At 55.9% G+C, this 17,730-nt stretch overlaps 1 protein-coding gene across 3 annotated transcripts in view; it reads left to right on the top strand.

Annotated features, from left to right (window-relative positions):
* Window positions 1-17,411, top strand: part of Eip93F (Ecdysone-induced protein 93F) — a 75,819-nt gene extending 58,408 nt beyond the window's left edge. For 2 of the 3 annotated variants that reach the window (XM_076520625.1, XM_076520624.1), the window contains exons 3-10: window positions 3,058-3,986; window positions 4,294-4,638; window positions 5,179-5,418; window positions 5,793-5,872; window positions 9,037-9,463; window positions 12,063-12,303; window positions 13,204-14,122; window positions 14,242-17,411. In XM_076520625.1, the coding sequence (XP_076376740.1) occupies window positions 3,058-3,986; window positions 4,294-4,638; window positions 5,179-5,418; window positions 5,793-5,872; window positions 9,037-9,463; window positions 12,063-12,303; window positions 13,204-14,122; window positions 14,242-15,637 (4,577 nt within the window). In that variant the 3' untranslated portion in view covers window positions 15,638-17,411. The remainder of the gene's footprint in view (window positions 1-3,057; window positions 3,987-4,293; window positions 4,639-5,178; window positions 5,419-5,792; window positions 5,873-9,036; window positions 9,464-12,062; window positions 12,304-13,203; window positions 14,123-14,241) is intronic. The other variant, XM_076520626.1, reaches the window with a different exon arrangement.
* The last annotated feature ends 319 nt before the right edge of the window (window positions 17,412-17,730 follow it).

Below are 17,730 nucleotides of genomic sequence, written 5' to 3' on the forward strand. Positions count from 1 at the left end.
TTCGCGTACAACGTGATTGCGTTGATTCGCGCAACGTCCGCCGGGTCTTATCGATGAATTATTAAAATATGACGTGAGTCGGCGCGACGAGCGGTTAGGATGTCTAACAACATCTTGAAAACACCGATTAACAAATCGGCGATACTGCTTCGACGGCGCTTCGCGATGATCGAGCACGATCGGGTAAACTGCCGTAATTGCCCAAAGCACGCCCACTCGCGCCACGCGTTTCGTCACGTGCACCAGCTCGAAACTGCGCCGCGCCGCACCTAGCCGAAAACTAATCGTTCATTATCTGCTATTCCTCATTATCTGCTGCCTGATTAGCGCCTACGATACTTACCTGCGAGCATTACAACGCGGACGTGGCGGTAATTTCATCAGACATTCGAGCCTTTCACGGTCTGGCATTAGTTTTACAGGAATTTCTTTTGCAATTCTTTTTAGGAGCACAACGATACTTTAATTCGATTCAATTTAATTCATTTATATGTACCGGTAAACACGCATTTTTTACAACAAGGACCAAGAGCCGATATACAACGTAACGCAGAATCTGCGAATCAGCGATTTAGGTGAACACAGTTTACGTAAAGTCGTTTCGAATTTTCCGATACATTTGGCTGCTGCAAATGTGTACCGCGTCTACGGACCATCTCGTAAATTCGGTCGCAGCGGTTGGACGGATAATTCGAAAAAGGCGAGATAATTGTACCGCGAACCGAGTAGTACCGCGGATCGCAGGTTGGGAACACCGGTGGTTTCGCGCGTGCTCGCCGGTAGCCCGAGCATAATATGCGTTTTTCTGACGGCGTCGTTGGCGTCGGGAGATCCAGTCCGCGTTTCCGCAAACCGGCATTATACCTGTGTTTGATAAGCTGCGTGGAACTAGAGCGTTTAAATAATGGTCGTTCGGACGGCGATGGACTAGCGCGATGGTGGCACGAGCGAGGGGGGCCGTGGGGGGACGGAGGAGCGGGCGGCGGAGGGCTCGCTATTCGTTCGAAACGTTCGACAAACAATAATAATTTATTCAGATGTTTTTCATTGCGCGCGCTCCTTTCGTGGCCTAGCCTGCGTTAATTCAACGTGGCCGATCAATGTTAGTCGCGGCCGACTCGGTGACATTTTTTTCCCGCCGTCACCTAGAAATTCGTGCCGCACGAGGCGCGGTGCCGCGCCGCGTGCGTCGCCGTTCGTCAATAATCGATCCGGTACCCTCTTTCTCGTAACATATCGGGATCATCGTCGCGCGACCGAGACGAGTTGAGTCGAGACGCGACGAGACGAGACGAGACGAGACGAGGCAATGCGAGGGCGGGGGCGACGCGGAGGCTAGACGACGCGAGTTTCGCGAAAGAAATGGGGGACGAGCTCTCTCGAGCACAGAGGGAACGAAACGAGACGAGACGCGACCAGACCAGACCAGACGAGACTAGACGAGACGAGGCGAGACGAGCCCTCTTTTTTTTTCCCTCTCGCCTTATCGAAAGCGGTGGCAACGACGGCGCAGAGGCGGGACCAGAAGGCGGGAATTCCGATCGCGCGCAGAATCGGCCGCATAGGCTCTCTCGCGCGAATTGATTCGGACCGCGATTCAATCTGCGAATTCTTCGGCGTCCAGGCTCTCGTCCCGGTTCTCGAGTAAACGACGGGTTGAGACGGGTTGAGGACGGGTCGAAGGGAAGTGAAGAGAAGAGAATCGAAGCGTCGCGACGCGACGCGACGCGTTCGCGAGCATTGCGGGGCTGGCTAGCTCGGCTTTAATCGGCACGATTGTCCTGCGCTGGCCGGACGACAAAATCAATCCCCGGTGAGAAACAAAGGCGGCCGCCATGAAAAATCGCCACCGCGCTCGATCTTCTCGCGCACGCGAAACCCACGCTCACATGCGAACGTATTTACGTACGTTCATCGGTTGGCATGTGCTCGGGGCACACGCGACGACCAAATGGCGTGACAGTTATGGTGCACTTGCGGGACGCGTGCCACCGTACCGGGTGTCTGCTTAGAATCAATTGCCGCGTTCCAAGTGGGAGTCCGCGAGAACGCTCCCGCGGCGGCGGCGGCCCGATTTCGTCGTCTCCAGTGGAGGCCACCTTCGCGAGAAATCGCCTTCGTTTCGGCGGGAGATCGTTGCTCGTTCACCGGCGACATCGATCGCGCGTGAAAAATATTTGTTCGTCGTCGTCGGATGCTCGATTCGCGCGCGCGTTCCCATCGAAACGGAACCGTTCGCCGGCCGGCTCGCTCGAAATCGCTCGCTCGAGCCGTTTCGCGGTTAGATCGTTGAATTCGGTGCAACGTCGAGTTTTCGTCGTCATGGCTCGCCTAACCGGCAGTTACGCTCGTCGCGTCGCTACGATAACATTCAACTATTCGGCCTTTGGATAAGGAAGCGGAAAAATTCTGTTATCGCGCGCGTCTATCGTCGGCCGGCGACGAGCGCAGCCGACTCTGGATCCGACGTTCCGGTCTTTTACAGCGTTTCGACCGTTCGTAGGATGCCGCTGCTGCTGCTGCTGCTGCCGCGGGAACACGAAACTTGGTTGCGCATCGAGGGTGAAACAGCCCACGGGTTACCGGTTAGCGAACGCGCTCGCAATACTCGCGGCGACTCGGCCTGACGCAATTTTCCGTTGCGACACGTTGCCAGATACCGGCACGTGCGTGCCGCTACCGTCGCGCCGCGCCGCGCCGTGTCCTTCAAAAAAAAACCACCGCGTCCGGTCGGTTTCTCGGACATGCGATTTTGGTGATTCCAACATCGACGCGTGTTGCACGTGTTATCGCGGTCTGCGGATCTCGCGAAGAAACTGCTCGCTTTTCCGTGAACCGTCGAACACCGAGGATCGCACCTGCCCCGGTGCAGTTTTTAGACGGCACGGTTGCGGCTCGCGGGAGATCGAGATAGTCGCGTGCGCGCTTCGTCGCAGTCGAGGGGGTCGTGTTTTTTGGGGGTTCGGAAAGTTTGGAAAGGGGGTTGTTTGGCCGACGACGAGTCTCGGATACGCGCGGCGCTCGTCATTGTTTGATGTAGTTGCGGTGGTGTCGTAGGTCTGGAACGGGTAGCGGAGGAGTTGATGGGCCGTAGGAGATGGAAGCAATATCAGGACACTCTGTACAGCGGTACTCGCAGCAGCGAATCAGTGACGGCACAGCCCCACCACCGGCTCTACCCGGCATTTTCGTCGTCCTGCGACCCGGTGCCCGGCAACTTGGAACAAATTGGGCCGCGCACGCTTCATCCCTTGTCCACCTCGCTACCCACAACGATAACGACAACAACGACGACGAGCACGGTGTCGGCGGCGGCTGCGGCAGCGACGACCACCACCACCACCGCCGCGGCGGCAACAACGGCGACGACGGCGTCGACGGCGGGTTTGGTAAAGCAGGAGAGCCTGCAAAGGCACCCCCTGCAGAACCATCACCACCTCCAGGACCACCACCGTCGCTACCAGCAGCCCGAGGACCAGCGTCGTTTGAGGCCGGACGAGGTGAAGGTCGAGGTCGGGGAGGACGAGTTCCCGAACGGCGTCGCGCGGGAGGAATCGGCAACGAAGGCAACGGAGACATCGGCATCGGCACCGACGGCGACGACGGTAACGGCGGCGACGGGGACGGCGACGGCGACGACCACGGGAACCAGCATCGGCACCATCACCACGAACAGCACCGCGACCGGCACGGTACCGACGATCGCGTCGGCGAACGCGACGGCCACCATGACCACCGGTACAACCACGATTCCAACCAGGCGAAGACGCAAACGCCGGCAGAACGACGGAGACGGTGCCACCGACGACAGAGAGGACGACGAAGAGAACGAGGAGGAGGAGGACGCAAGGTGTCAGAACGAAGCGGAGAAGAGGCTCAAGCTCGATCAGGATGCCGACAGGCCCGTCAGTCCTCTCAGAAGGGAAAAGGATCGAGCTGCGAGGGACTATCCGACTGCCAAAGCCACCGACACGGAAGGGACCAAGGTAATGCATCCTGCTCACCCGAATCCTTTCCATTCGATCCATGCGACGGCGGGTCTCCTCCGCTCTTTCCGATCCAAAGTCACGATCAACGTTTCATTTAAAAACTGCTCGCATTAAATTCGACGAGAGAAATACAAAAATGTAAAAAAATGATGAGATCCGATAGCAAGCAACTCGCAGAATCGTTCCGCTTCTCGAGTCGCAACCGAGAGCGGCGCTCTCGCGAAGAAGCGTCGCGAGTCGCTTGCTAGCGTGTTCGCAGCGCTCGGATAACCTGTGGCTAACGGGGCAACGCGGACTGTTTCAGGAACGAACGGAGGAAGTCGCGTTGGTGCGGACACCGGTGACGCAGGGCTTGTTGAGAGTGAAGAAGGAAGAGGAGTTGCAAGAAGCGCCGAGTTCTGGAGGCGGCCCAACGATATTGACGACACCGGCTCCGGCTCCGGCTCCAGCCCCGGCTCCGGCTCCGGATTCGGATGGGACCAGGTCAGGGTTGCCGTGTCGGGAGGTTGACGCGGCGGCTAGGAACGCGGTAGCGCCGTATCTGATCGGAGGCAGGCGCACCAGCCCACCACCCGAAGACTGGAAGCCGAACGACAAGTGTTACTTTTGCCTGGACGGCAAGCTGCCGCACGATGACCAGCCGCCCCTCGTAAGTACCTCTGTTCCGTAGACGACGAGTATAACGTGTCCATGCTTGTATCATACGTTCATGGTGTGTATCATCTTCGACCGGCAACGGGAGTGACCGGAGGGGGGAACGCATTAGCGGCCACAGGGTGCGCGCTCCCCGTAATCGAATCGCTGAAACGCGCTCGGAAAGAACCGAGGCGAGGCGAGGCGAAGCGACGCACGCCGAAACGTTCAAATTTTGATTATGCTGCGAGAAAAGCACGGCGCGGATCCGCGGGCTTTTGATCGCTTTGACGCGCGTCCAGCTTATAAAAGTTTCACGAAGGTCGACCCGGCGATCGCGCCTGGCCGGCCTTGTGAAAAACGAACTCGATCGGGATTCGATCTGTCCTCCTCGCTGGCCGGCGGCCGCGGCCGGCGAGGACGCCGTCTCCCTTTTTCATGATCGTTTCTTCCCTCCCACGCCGGTGGTAATCAGTTTCCTTTCGTCGTGTATTTCGTCGACCAATGACGACGAGACCCGGACGAACATAACATTCCTCGATGTCCGGTCCTGCAGAGCCCGCAGAGCGAGAGCAGCAGCAGCTCGCGATCGGCCGAGTCACCGATGTCGGTCCAGGTGGACCCGATGGCGGCGTCAGTGGTCGCCGCGGCCCTTAGCGGCACCTACCCCACCCTGCTGCCCCAATGGTGTCTACCACCAAGGGAAGCGCCTCTGGTCGGGGTGCAGGCACACCAGGACAGCGCGACGCCAGTCGATCAGCCGCTCGACCTCTCGGCCAAACCCAAAAATTCTCAGGTACGTGTGCCTTCTGGCGTGGGTAGACGGAGTATAGAATCTTCTTCCGTTTTCCTTCCCCTCTTCTTCGTCTAAAACTCCTCCCCCGATCCTCCCGTTCTTCCATCCGACGCTTCTCCCCGTCCACCGTTTTTGTCCGTCCCCGTGCCCTCACCGTGCCCTCCCCGCCCCTCTTCCCACGAGAATCATCAGAACTGCATAATACGCGCACGTATCAGTCGTCTGTTTTTCACATATTTCTGTTGTTCGCCCTGACGAAAAGAAACGTGAAACGATTACGGTCCGAGAAAGAGGAAACGCATGTTATCTGTCGCGTGCAACGAACGGAACGGATCGCATGGTATCGATTGTACCGTATCTTTTTCTGTCAACAGGACAACAACATATCCCTTTTGGAGCAACAGAAAATACCTCTAAGGATGCCGGCAGGTATCGACCCCAAGACTATCTTTAAGTAAGTAAAAACAAAAACGAGATTCTTCGTTCAACGCGCGAACAGACGGCCGCCGCGCGGCGAACCGATCTCGCGACGCGTCCCACGACTCGTTCGAACGCGAAAGCGAACCGTGGAATATGTGCTCGGCTTACAAGCGGGAGCGAGCGATTAATAAAATTTGCCCGCTGCCGACCGGGACGGAGAAGCTCGTCGATCCGCCGGTCTGTTATCGCGCGACTCGTTTTACACCTCCGGCACAGGTGTTCGCATTCCGCGCTGCTTTCGGCCGGCATTTCGGCGGACAAGCGAAGTCGAGGAGAAGCGGACGACGAGCGACGACGACGACGAGCAGCTCGCGTTTCGACGATCGAACGTCGCTCGCAACCTCGGATACTTTGCCATTATGTAAAAGTTGTATCAGCGAACAGATGGAACAGTGCCGCGGCAACCGGTAATTAAAAAGTTCTCTCCCCGCGCGCCGTCTGCCAGCAGATTTTACGCCGATCGTCCCATTGTTCCCGCGCGAGCCACTCGTTACGAATTCACCGCGAAAGTCTGGCGGCGTCGTCTTCTGCTTCTTCTTTTTCTTTTTTTTTTCCTATTCCGTCGATGGCCGGTTCTCCTCCGAAGCATCGCATCGCATCGCCGCGCGTTATCTCGGCGTTAATCGTTCCGAGGGAACTCGCGCGGCCGCGAACCTTTATCCGCGCCTGATTTCGACGAACGAAATCGCGGTATCGGCACGGAGGATCGCGCTCGTTCCGAAGGGTGACTCGAAAATTGCAAAGTGAAACTTCTGCGCTCCGAATCGGCCGTGAAAGTCAATCGAAGTTCAACGAAGGAGAAATTGCAAGTACCAAGAAATCCGCGGCGGCCGAGCACGCGGCGATGCCGATTTTCCCCAAGTTCAGCCGGTTTCCAAATCGAGAGTCCGGGGAGCGTCGCGAGATAAGCCGCGGAGCGTTTCGCGAAAAACAAACGCGACCGCGACTCTGGGACGCTGTTCGGCGTCGAGAGAAAGAGAGAGAGAGAGAGAGAGAGAGAGAGAGAGAGAGACAGACAGAGAAAGAGAGAGAGAGCGAGGGGGGAAAAAGGAATAGAGAAAAGACGAATGGCGCGCGAAGTCAAAGCCGCGGAGCGTATCCGTACGTTGCCCTCGTGTTTTCGCTGTTTTCCCCGCGGAACATTTTGCGCGTCAAATTTTTATCGTCGTCTATTATTAGTCCACCGTAATCTGCACCTCCTGACACATCGAAAGCGCGAAGTTATGTACCTCGCCTGGTGTCGTACGGCGTCGCGCGAGCACATCGAGCGTGAAGGACCGCGCGGCGAGGAGGAACGCGGAGAAAAGGAGACGGGGATCGCGTCCGCGCAGGCGCGCCACCGTAATTGCCGATAAGATAGCCCGAAACCGCGCCGGCGAAGTCGAAATTAGAAGCTCGACCGATGAAATCCAGCGGAATTTCGCGGCCGTTCCGCCGGCGACGCGTCGTTCCCAGGACTCCCGATCCGCGAACGCCGGAGAAAGAACTCGAACACGGGCGGCCGATAAACGATCGAACCGCGCGCGGCTTTATCAGCGACGGGGTTAGGTCGACGAACCCGTTGGGGGAGAGAGAGCCGCAGGAACTACTGCGAGCCACCGATCTCGAGTGGGAGAATTCTTTGTGCGACAAATTCGTTCGGTTAATCTTATCGGCGGCGCAGCGAGGCGAATTCCGCGATCGCCGGCTCGTTGCTCGATTTCGCGCGCTCCCGACGTACGCGGCGAATCCTGAAATAAACAGGTAATCTCGCGCGCGCGCGGGTATCGTTCGCGCTGCTCACCTGGCCCCGCGACTCACCTGAAATTTCTCCGGAACGGATTATAAATCGAACGTCCGGGAAAGCTATCCGGTTGCATAACGAATCCGTCGGTGTCCCTCTCCGACGCGGCACCGCGCGGCACGGCGCGACGCGACGGTGCGGCTTGTCTAATTTCGTAGCCGGAATTCGCTGTGACGCAGTCGCGTACGTCGCAGATCAAAGTGTTAACGAGACACTGTGTCGGATCGATTCGCTTCTCGTGCGGAACACGTGCGCGTACCGCTGCGGCCACGTGGCCCTCCTGCACCGACAGTTCTACACGTGAGCCCGCGAGCCACGCGAAAACTAAACTAAGCCAACCGAACTTCGCCCGATGGGCTTCGCCGACGTTATCGATATTGTCCGGTGGCCGAGCAATTACCGGACCTTTGAGCACCGCGCTCGATACCGCTTCCAATAAGTCTCTCCAGATCAGGCGCGCCGATTCGGTGACCCGCGAGACGGCACTCCTTCTTCGCTGCGACGCTGAACAACCCCGATCCGTAACTATTTCAATCCGACGATCGCGCTACGGTAAATTCTCCCGAATTTTCCTTCAGCTTGCGAACGGGAATGGACAATTTGGGAAGAGGCGATACGATTGCTCGAGCCTTGCTCCCTCGTCTTTATAATCGTTGACGATAGGTAACTGTAAAAATGAGCCGCGAATAGTCGTATCTCCTCTTCGAAAATTCTCCATTTTTGTTTGTAAGCTGAAGGAAATTTAGGGAGAATTTACTGTATTTTGTATTGTATTTTTACGTAGTTAAGTTGTATGAATTTAGCGCTAGCTAGAGTGGGAGGAACCAATTCGCTGCGATCGCTGGATTATTACATTAACATTTGCTTTTCATTTGCTTTTCTGTATTGTAAAAAATGGGCTTTAACCCGTACATATAAACGAATTAAATTAAATTAAATTAAATTAAATTCTGACGGATACGAAGGAAGCGGTTCAACGTAGCAGCAAAGGCGATAGCACCCACCTGCTCTGCATCTCGATGCAAAGAAGCTTCCGGGTGCAAGCTGCGTCATTTTGGAATCATCTTCGGGGAGACATCGACGCGGTGTTCCGAGACTCTTTGAAAATCATTCCGAAATGATCGCATTCGAAATCCTCGACAGCGGAAATCGCAATCCCCGCGGTTCGTCGGTGCATCGACGACGCGTCTTTCCGGAGCATCCAGAAGGGAGTCGCCGTTGGGAGCTCGCAGCGAGATGGTATCTCTGGAGCTCCCAGCGACGGCTGAAAGCTTCCCGACCAAGACAGATATCTGCCGGGGTTTTCGGGAGTAGGTAAGGAGAAAATGTAAAGAGGCTCGTGGCGTGTGTTCTAGTTCGTGTTACCGCGCGAAACCGCGTATGACCGGGCCGGTGGCCGTGACGGCGGCGGCAGCTGCGGCAGGCGTCGGTGGTGTCCCTGTGGTGGGTGCCGGGGGTGGCCGGAGGGCCTACACCGAGGAGGAGCTGCAGTGCGCCCTCAGGGACATCCAGAGCGGCAAGCTCGGCACGAGAAGGGCGGCGGTCATCTACGGAATACCGCGTAGCACTCTGCGCAACAAGGTCTACAAGCTTGCGATGGAGCGCGAAAGGGACGCGTCCCTGACTAGCACCCACTCACACCCTCACGAGCCCGGCGCCCCAGCCACCACCACCACCACCATCACCACCACCACCACCACTACTACTACTACTACAACTACAACACCACCAAATACGACCCAAAACGCCTCCGCGACCACTCCGCCCCCGCAAGTGGACGAGGTAGGTTTTGGGGACAGAACAAGAGAGAAAAATGAACATTTGAGAGAGAGAGAGAGAGGATGCTTGTGCGAGCAAGGACCAGAGAGAAAGGGAGAAAGAAAGCGAGAGCGAGAGAGAGAGAGCAAGAGATCGCGAGAAAGAGAGAAACGATGCGTGACGATGTACGAGATGTAAGGATTCTTGCCCGATACATTTGATTATGATACCTTCGATCTCGGGGCGATGTCAGCGCAACGCTCCCGGGTTAAATCCGGGGAACGTGTACGTTCCCAGAGAGAATTGAGAATTGGCAAAGACGAGGATCGAAAGTAGATAACGGAACGACCAAGTATCGAACTTGTGGAGAGCGTTTAGGGGTTGGGCGTAGGGTTCGTTTCGAGACCACGCTTCTTCTGGCATCGGTCGCAATAGTTTCGTCGTCCCCCGGTTGCTATACGTCCGCCAGTCGTCGCGCTCTCGTTACGATGTTTTTTACATTCGATGCCCGATAATCGTATCGGCAACGCTAGGTGGAATCGGCCGCAGGTCCGGAGAATTTCCGCACCCGGCACGGTCCCTTCTTTCCCGTCCGCGCGATTCGAACGATAATCCGATGGAAGCGTCGATAAAGCGTCGGGGCGTCTCGATACATTTGTTCGCAGCCTCGCGTTTACGCTCGAGAGTGTCTACCGAAAGACGTCTACACGTTGCCGTTGATCGCGATCGATCGTTCGACGGAAGAACGCCGATCGCCGCGACGCGATCTCGTCGAATCTCGGGGAAGGGGTTAACGGGGCCCGGCGCGGTCGAGGGAAGAGAGAGAGAGATACAGCCGCGTCGATAATCGAGGAAAGATGCCGCCCATTTGTTTCTAAGTGTGGTTTTGGTTAGGAAGAACGAATGGAGCTTCCCCAAAACATACCTCTGCCACGGTGATCGTAGAACTCGCGTGGACCGATCGCTCTTGGACCGTCGAACCGTTTTCCCGATTACCTTTCTCGTGGTCGTCGTCTGATTTTCGTATAGAGAGAAAGAGCGAGAAAGATAGAGAGAAAGATAGCGAGAAAGAGAGAGAAAGAGAGAAAGAGAGAGAGGAAGATGACGAAGAGGGATAGAGAGCGAGAGAACGATGGGGAGATAGGAGAAAGGAGATAGAAAGAGAGAGGATACGGAGGGAGGACGTCTTCGTGAAATTGGGAGAAAAGTGTCGGTTCACGCGCGGTTCTTCACCGATCGCCGTGATGCTCAGTAGTGTGTCGAATGTTTATTCTGCATGGGCTGTTTAACTTTTTTTTATCTCACTATTTGTAGTTTAACACACGGCCGGTCGGTCTTGGCGAGGTTGCAAGATTCGAGGTAAGTTCTCGGGGGCGATCGCCGCGAGAAGCGAGTTTCGCTGTCACGAGTACGCTTTTGCGACCTCGACACCGTGCATCCTCTCGATTACTATTGTGTGTTCCGTAGCAGCCACTTCGATTACGGGGTCGCGCTTCGTTCGTTGTCCTCGGGATTAGAGCGGGGAAAAGGTTACGGAGCGTAGTAGTACAGGGCTCGACGTGTAACTGTGACGTTTGTCAAAGGCATGCTCACGGGTGACGTGGCTTTTTTTGGCAACAAACGATATTATGTGCACGTTCGAAGCCTGCCGATGTACCGATCTGCCCGGATCGTGGCTCGAACACACACGCCCATCGGATCGTGCTCGATCACGGGGGATTGGTCTTCGACCGACTGCTCGATCGTTGATTCGATGCTCTTGCCTGGCGTCATTAGGAGAATCGCAGAATAGCTTAGTATTTTTTGGTAGATCGTTTGTTTGGTTTGACTGTGCATGCGCGTCTACTTTGAATCGTTTCTCCGCGAGGTAAGTGCATTGGTGTGTAGCGCCGTCGTCGCCGACGACGGATGTCTCTCGTTTTGTCCCGCCTCGACGCGGGACGAGCGCGGGGAAACACTTTGAATTCGAGAGCTGGTTCTCAATTTTCGATCTTGCCTATCCTCTTTGAGACCGATGATGTCGACGGGGACACGTCACGCCGGGGCTGTGTATGTATCGGCTTCCGGGCGGAGCGTTTCAGTTCTCTCGTTTTATCTACTTTTTTTCTTGTTTTTTTTTTCTTTCATTTTCCTTTTCGTTTTCGTTCCACGTACCATATAACGCTTCTTTTTATTGCGATACCGTTCTATTTCTCCGACAATGTTCCTGCATGACGCTTCTGGTCATCGTAATACCGCCTTACGACGACGTTAAATACGTTTACTTCAACATGGACAACCGACACTGTTACAAACACAGAGACACAAACGCAATACAAACACAGTAGTAGTGAAACGCCTCTCGACGAAATCTTGTTGTTGCATATACATATGTATCTATATATTTATATATCGACCGCGTTGCATACCGGAGAAGAACAATTGTCGTCATGAATATCTTCGGGCGGTGAGGGAGAGGGGTGAGAAAGGGGGAGAGAGAGACACAGACTCGATGCAAATATCGGAGAACGACTTTCCTCGAGAGGATATCGTTTGCCAAAAAATTCATCCGTAAACGAAAGATGTTTCTTCCCCGCCGGTGCCGCGGTGTGCAGAAAACGCTAGAAAGGACTCTTCTTAACAGGTGGACGACAAGGAACTGTCCGGCGCGGAAGAGGAGAAAGAAGTCGAGAAGGCGCTGCTGAAGCCGTTGTTGTCGTTCGAAGATCTCGTCAGATTCTCCGCCCTCGAAGGTGGCGGCGGGGACTCCCTGAGGAGTCTGCTGCAGCGGGGACAGGAAACGGGAACGGAGTGGCCAGGCCTGGAACACGCGAACATCGGCCCGTACATTCAGAAGATGCTCGCGGCGGCTGCACCGTTCAAAGGTGAGAGAGAATATTCGAGCAGGTACATCGACCCTTTCCATTGTCAACGGTCAAAGGCGACAGCGAGACGATTCGTTGTCGCTTTTGGGACATTTCTCCCGGAAATGCCAAATTTCGGGTTACCGTGAATTTCCCTGCGCTAGTCCTACTAGGACTAGCAATTTACTGGATTACTAGGACCACTGCCTACGCAATTTATTGCCACGTCGATGCTAATTTCCGAGACAACACAAAATGGTCCGTTTGATTGTGATTCAGGTAAGAAAAACCGCGAAGCTGCAAGGTACATATTTGGTAGGTACTAGGTACGTGACCGTCGAATCGTGGCACGTGGCCTCCGAATTGCCTTCGAATCGTGGCAAAACGTTAGCTCGCATGCTTTCCGGTGTCTTTTTTTGCCGACTGCCCCGAGTTTCTATAAAAACGAGCCGCGAGGCTCGAAGAATCGCGACTCGGTATTCTCAGATCTGCCGGTTTCGATTCCGACCTGCGAACATTTCTGAGAGAAATTACCGTATTCCGAGAGAATAAATCTGTCCGCGTGTACGTAGCTGCGTCGCGGTGCCGGTCTGCCGGTGATTTGGGTTGCTCCGGATAGACGGCAGACCGTTTCGTTCGCTGACTGGGCAGTCGGCCTACGGTTAGGGCCGAGACGAAAGTCGAAAAGTGTATTACGAGAGCCGCTAGGTCTTCGGAAATCGATAGAAGCCAGGCCCCGGTCGACGGGTCGGTGACACTTTTTCCACCTTCTGAGCGGAACTTGGCTCTAAGTAGCTTAAACAGTTCTCGGGGGGCTAATCCGGGATTAAGACAAATGCCTGGTAGGCGCGAAGGCGAGACCGGGGACGGGAGAACCAGGAGTCGCAGGAATCGTGGAAACCGTGTTCTTTCCTGTCGCAGGCATGGAGACCCAGGACTACCGTATCCCGGAGGTGATGAGGAGGCTGATGAGCGAGGACAAGAGGCTAAACAAGAGCGTAAACGGGGACCAGTCGCAGCCGTGTCATCAGCAGTTTCATCACCAGCAGTCGCATTCCTCGCACTCGCAGTCGCAGACGTCGTCGCAGTCGCAGTCGCAGTCGCAGCAGCAGCAGCAACAACAACAGCAGCAGCAACGGGGCCCGATCACCAACGACGACTTCAACCCGAACATCGAGGAGGAGGCGAGCGACAGCGCCCAGGGCCGAGCGATTCTAAAGATTCCGTCCTACAAGCCCGCGAGCACGCCGGGGTGTTCGAGCAAGAACGGGGAGCCGACCTCCGCGGCGTTCGCGCAGGGATTCGCCACCGCGGCCTCCAGCCCGGGCCTCTTGGAGAGGGCCAGCCCGGCGTTCTCCGGCACCAGCAGCCCGACCAACTCGCTCGTGGGGAAGACGGTGGCCGTCAACTTCCGCGACGTGATCGCCAAGAGCATCAGCGTCAAGTTCCAGGAGGGCCAGCCGGTGCCAGCGGCCGCCGGGCTGCCCGGCTGCCAGCCGAGCGGCGTGGTCCAGTCGCAGCAGTCGATCATGACGGACCCGAGCCCGTTCAAACGGGGCCGGTACACGCCGCCGCAGCCCGCCAGCCAGCAATCCCAAGCGCAACCGAAGCCGCAGCAGTCCCAGGACGCGAACAAACCGAAACCAGCCACCGGCGGCAAGGGAACCAGACCGAAGCGCGGCAAGTACAGGAACTACGACAGGGACAGCCTGGTCGAGGCGGTCAGGGCGGTGCAGCGCGGCGAGATGAGCGTGCATCGCGCGGGCAGCTACTACGGAGTGCCACACTCCACCCTCGAGTACAAAGTCAAGGAACGACACCTCATGAGGCCAAGGAAGAGGTACGATGCTCCCTCGCTTCTCTAGAATCCAATAGAATAGTTTTCACTGCCCTCCCTCTTTCCCGTAGAATCGTTTACGCTCCTCCGGTTCGTTGATCGAGCTGTCGTTCGCGTTTCAGGGACCAGAAGCAGACGGACGACAAGACGAAGGAGACGGCGGTGGCGGCCGCGGCGGCTGCGGCCGCGAACATGCGACCCGGTACCGCGGACAAGAAGCCGCAGCTGAAGCCGCAGAAGCCGTTCACCCCACCGGCGGGCATCGCGGGTCCGAACGGTCTGAAGATGCCGACGTTCATGGAGGGCATGCCACACCTGCCGTTCGGGCCGTTCAACTTTTGGAACCCGACGCCGTTCATGCCGTCGCCGTTCATGGCCGGCGCGCCGAACGTGCCGACGATCCTGCCGGAACAGTACTTCGCTACCAGCAGGATGCGGGGGCTGCAGGAACAGCAGAGGAGCGCGGCGATGGTGCAGCAGCAACAGCAGCAGCAACAGCAGCAGCAGCATCCTCAGAGGGAGAGGGACGGGATCGGCACGTCAACGGCCACCACCGAGTCGTCGCCGGGAACCTCGAACGCCCGGAGCACGCCGATGTCGAAGGCTGCGCGAGAGACGACCGAGGGGATGTACGACGGCTCGGCGGCGAACGGCAGTTTCCTCGACAGCCTGATCAGGTCGAGCCTCGAGACGGGAATCCCAAGGGACCAGAGGGCGATCACCGAGACGAGGAGCAGTCAGCAGCAGTCGTCGTCGCAGCAGCAGCTCCCGGAGACGATGAGGAGTAAAGCGTTGATCGACCAGCTGTGCAGAAACTCGAAGCGGACCCCGGGGCCTCGGCTGGCCCAGGACAGCAGCGAGGACGAGAGCTACAGGGGACCATCGGCGACGGGGAGGCCGGTCCCGGAGAGGCCGGAACGCGTTCCCACCGTCGATCTCAGCCCGTCACCGTCGGACCGGTGTCGCGGCGACGACGCCAGCGACCGGCTCGCGTCGCCGCCCACGCCGCTCTCGGTCTCCAGGGCCGGGAGCAGGGACGAGGACAGCGCCCGCAGCAGCAGCAGGGAGCGCGAGGTCCACAACGGCGGACAAGAGGATCGCGATCGGAAGACACTGACGAGCGGCCAGCAGTCGCAGTCGTCGCAACAGTCGTCGCAACAGTCGTCGCAACAGTCGTCGCAGCAGCAGCTGAATCACTACCCGGACTTGCTCTACGCCGTATCAACTGACAAAAAAAGTGCCTGTGATAGTAAGCTTATAGTAGATCATTCGAGCCAGAAGACTCAGCAACAGCAGCAACAGCAGCAGCAGCAGCAGCAACAACAACAACAGCAGCAGCAGCAGCAGCAGCAATCGACGCAACCGAAAGAGTTTGCTGCGGTGAGCGGACTGGTTGTGCAACTGCAGCGGGGCTACAACTCCGGCAGCAACAGATCATCCGGCGAGCAGACCAACAGCCAGCAGTCGGCGGAGCAACGCGGCCCCGTCATCGGTATGGAAGACACCGTCGAGCAGTAGAGGAAAGTCGGTATCGTTGATCAGTAAACAAGTATAGAGTAAACGCGAGAGAAATACGAATGGCGAAATGGTCCGTCGTATATACGCGCGTAGACGTATATATACGGTATTATAATGCCGATTCCCGGCCGATGCTACGGCGCGTTTCGCGTGCTCCTCGAGCGGCCAGGAGCTCCGCGGAGGATGCTACTTGCCAGTCGGGCCGCCTCCTCGTGCTTTTTTGTTTCCCGCGATCGGCGCGGAACCAACGATCGCTTAACGATCGCGGAAGGAACGAATAGGAACGAATAGGAACGAATGGACGTGTACGTACGAAAGAACGGACGGACGGACGGACGGATGGACTAACGAACGAACGAATCGAACAAAGAACCGGAAATCGAGTGGAGCACGACACTTGGTCGGTTCGGCTATGAAAGCGAACGCGACCGTTTCAAGGTGAGGGGCGTGAATGGCAAGGCGCGTTCTCCGTGGGGCGTGCACGGAGGCCGAGGAACGCACGACACAGGAACGCGAAACGTGTCACGAAACGGTAGCAGCCCCGGATATCCTGACCCTGCCCTTTTGCATCGGAAGGTATACCATGGCCCGTTTTGAACGTCGTCGCCCGAGACAAGTTCGAAACGGGAAACGAAAAAACGAGCACGAGGTATATAAAATAAAAGCTAAAAGACACGAGTAAACGAGAAAAGAAAACGCGGTAAAACGCTACCCACAAACAACCGAACCAACAAAACAAAACAAAAATGAAAACAAAAAACCAACCAACCAACGCCAACCACCCCGTGAACCCACTGCGATTCCATCAGTTACACGTATCCGGCAGTCGATCACCGTCCAGCTGACGGTGGGTCGCACCGGAAGGAACCCTTTCGACTATGGCTATATTTCGATTCGAAGAAAACGCGAGAAACGATGCGATGCTATTGTATCCGACATTCGCTCGTACACACACACGTACACACACACACACACACACACACACACACACACACACAGAGATACACACGCATACAGACACACACGCATATAAATACGCGCGCGCAAACACACACTTTGTACACTTTACAGTACGGCGACGCGTAGACTGGTTCGACGACCACACACTTGCAACACGATTGTTACACGACTAAACACACGTACACACGTATATACACACATACTGGCACACGCGCACACCTTAAACCTTCGGACACGGACGCTTCCGACAGCCTCGGGGACACGCGCGCCGATCGAGACGATCGACCGAGGCGAAACACCATGGGGAAAACCGGGGAAAACACGTGATACACATATATACATATATGTATCGAGCAACACGTGAACAGACCGCGCGTGCACGCGTTTCCGTGGGAGAGGGAATAGGAAAATCTAGACAGGGGAGGAAAGGAAACACGAGCAACACGGGCGCAAGCGCGCGCGAGCGCGCGCTATTAGACTTCCGCGAGGGTTGCCAGGCTGACTACGCGCGCGAATAACGTCGGCCACCTAATGAAATTGACGATAGATGATAGACTTTCTCTGCGAGACTCGTGCGAGCACACGAGCAACGGAACAGAAAAAGTAAGAAAAGAAAAACAAACAAACAAACAAACAAACGCCGACACGACGAGGATCGTAAGCTACAAAGCAAACGTAAAGAAAAGAAAAAAAAACAGACAAACAACAACCACATCATCATCAACAACAACAACAACAACAACAAGAACAACAACAACGTATTTTTTTCCTCTATCGATGTAAAACTACCTAAACAAAAAAAAATGCAAACTTATTACCTACACTATTAACATTACTTAACTCGTAAGGAGCAACATAATTATATAAGGAATGATATATTATATATATATATACATATATTTTTGGTCATTACGAACGTAAATGCGAAACGAGGAACGAGGCCAAGACTTTTGTTGGCGCGCGTAATAGGTGACGTTTTTTCATAAGGCGACAATATTTCTCTAATCTCGGTTATTTCGAGGCTGGCGTTCGAATAGAAACGCGTCCCACGTCTGATTAGGGTCGCGCACGTTAGACGGATTACAAAAGAAGATGGGGATATGATGAAGGGTGGGTGGGAGGGAGGGAGGGAG

Source organism: Megalopta genalis, chromosome 3 (assembly GCF_051020955.1).
Source record: "Megalopta genalis isolate 19385.01 chromosome 3, iyMegGena1_principal, whole genome shotgun sequence".
Classification (NCBI taxonomy): Eukaryota; Metazoa; Arthropoda; class Insecta; order Hymenoptera; family Halictidae; genus Megalopta; species Megalopta genalis.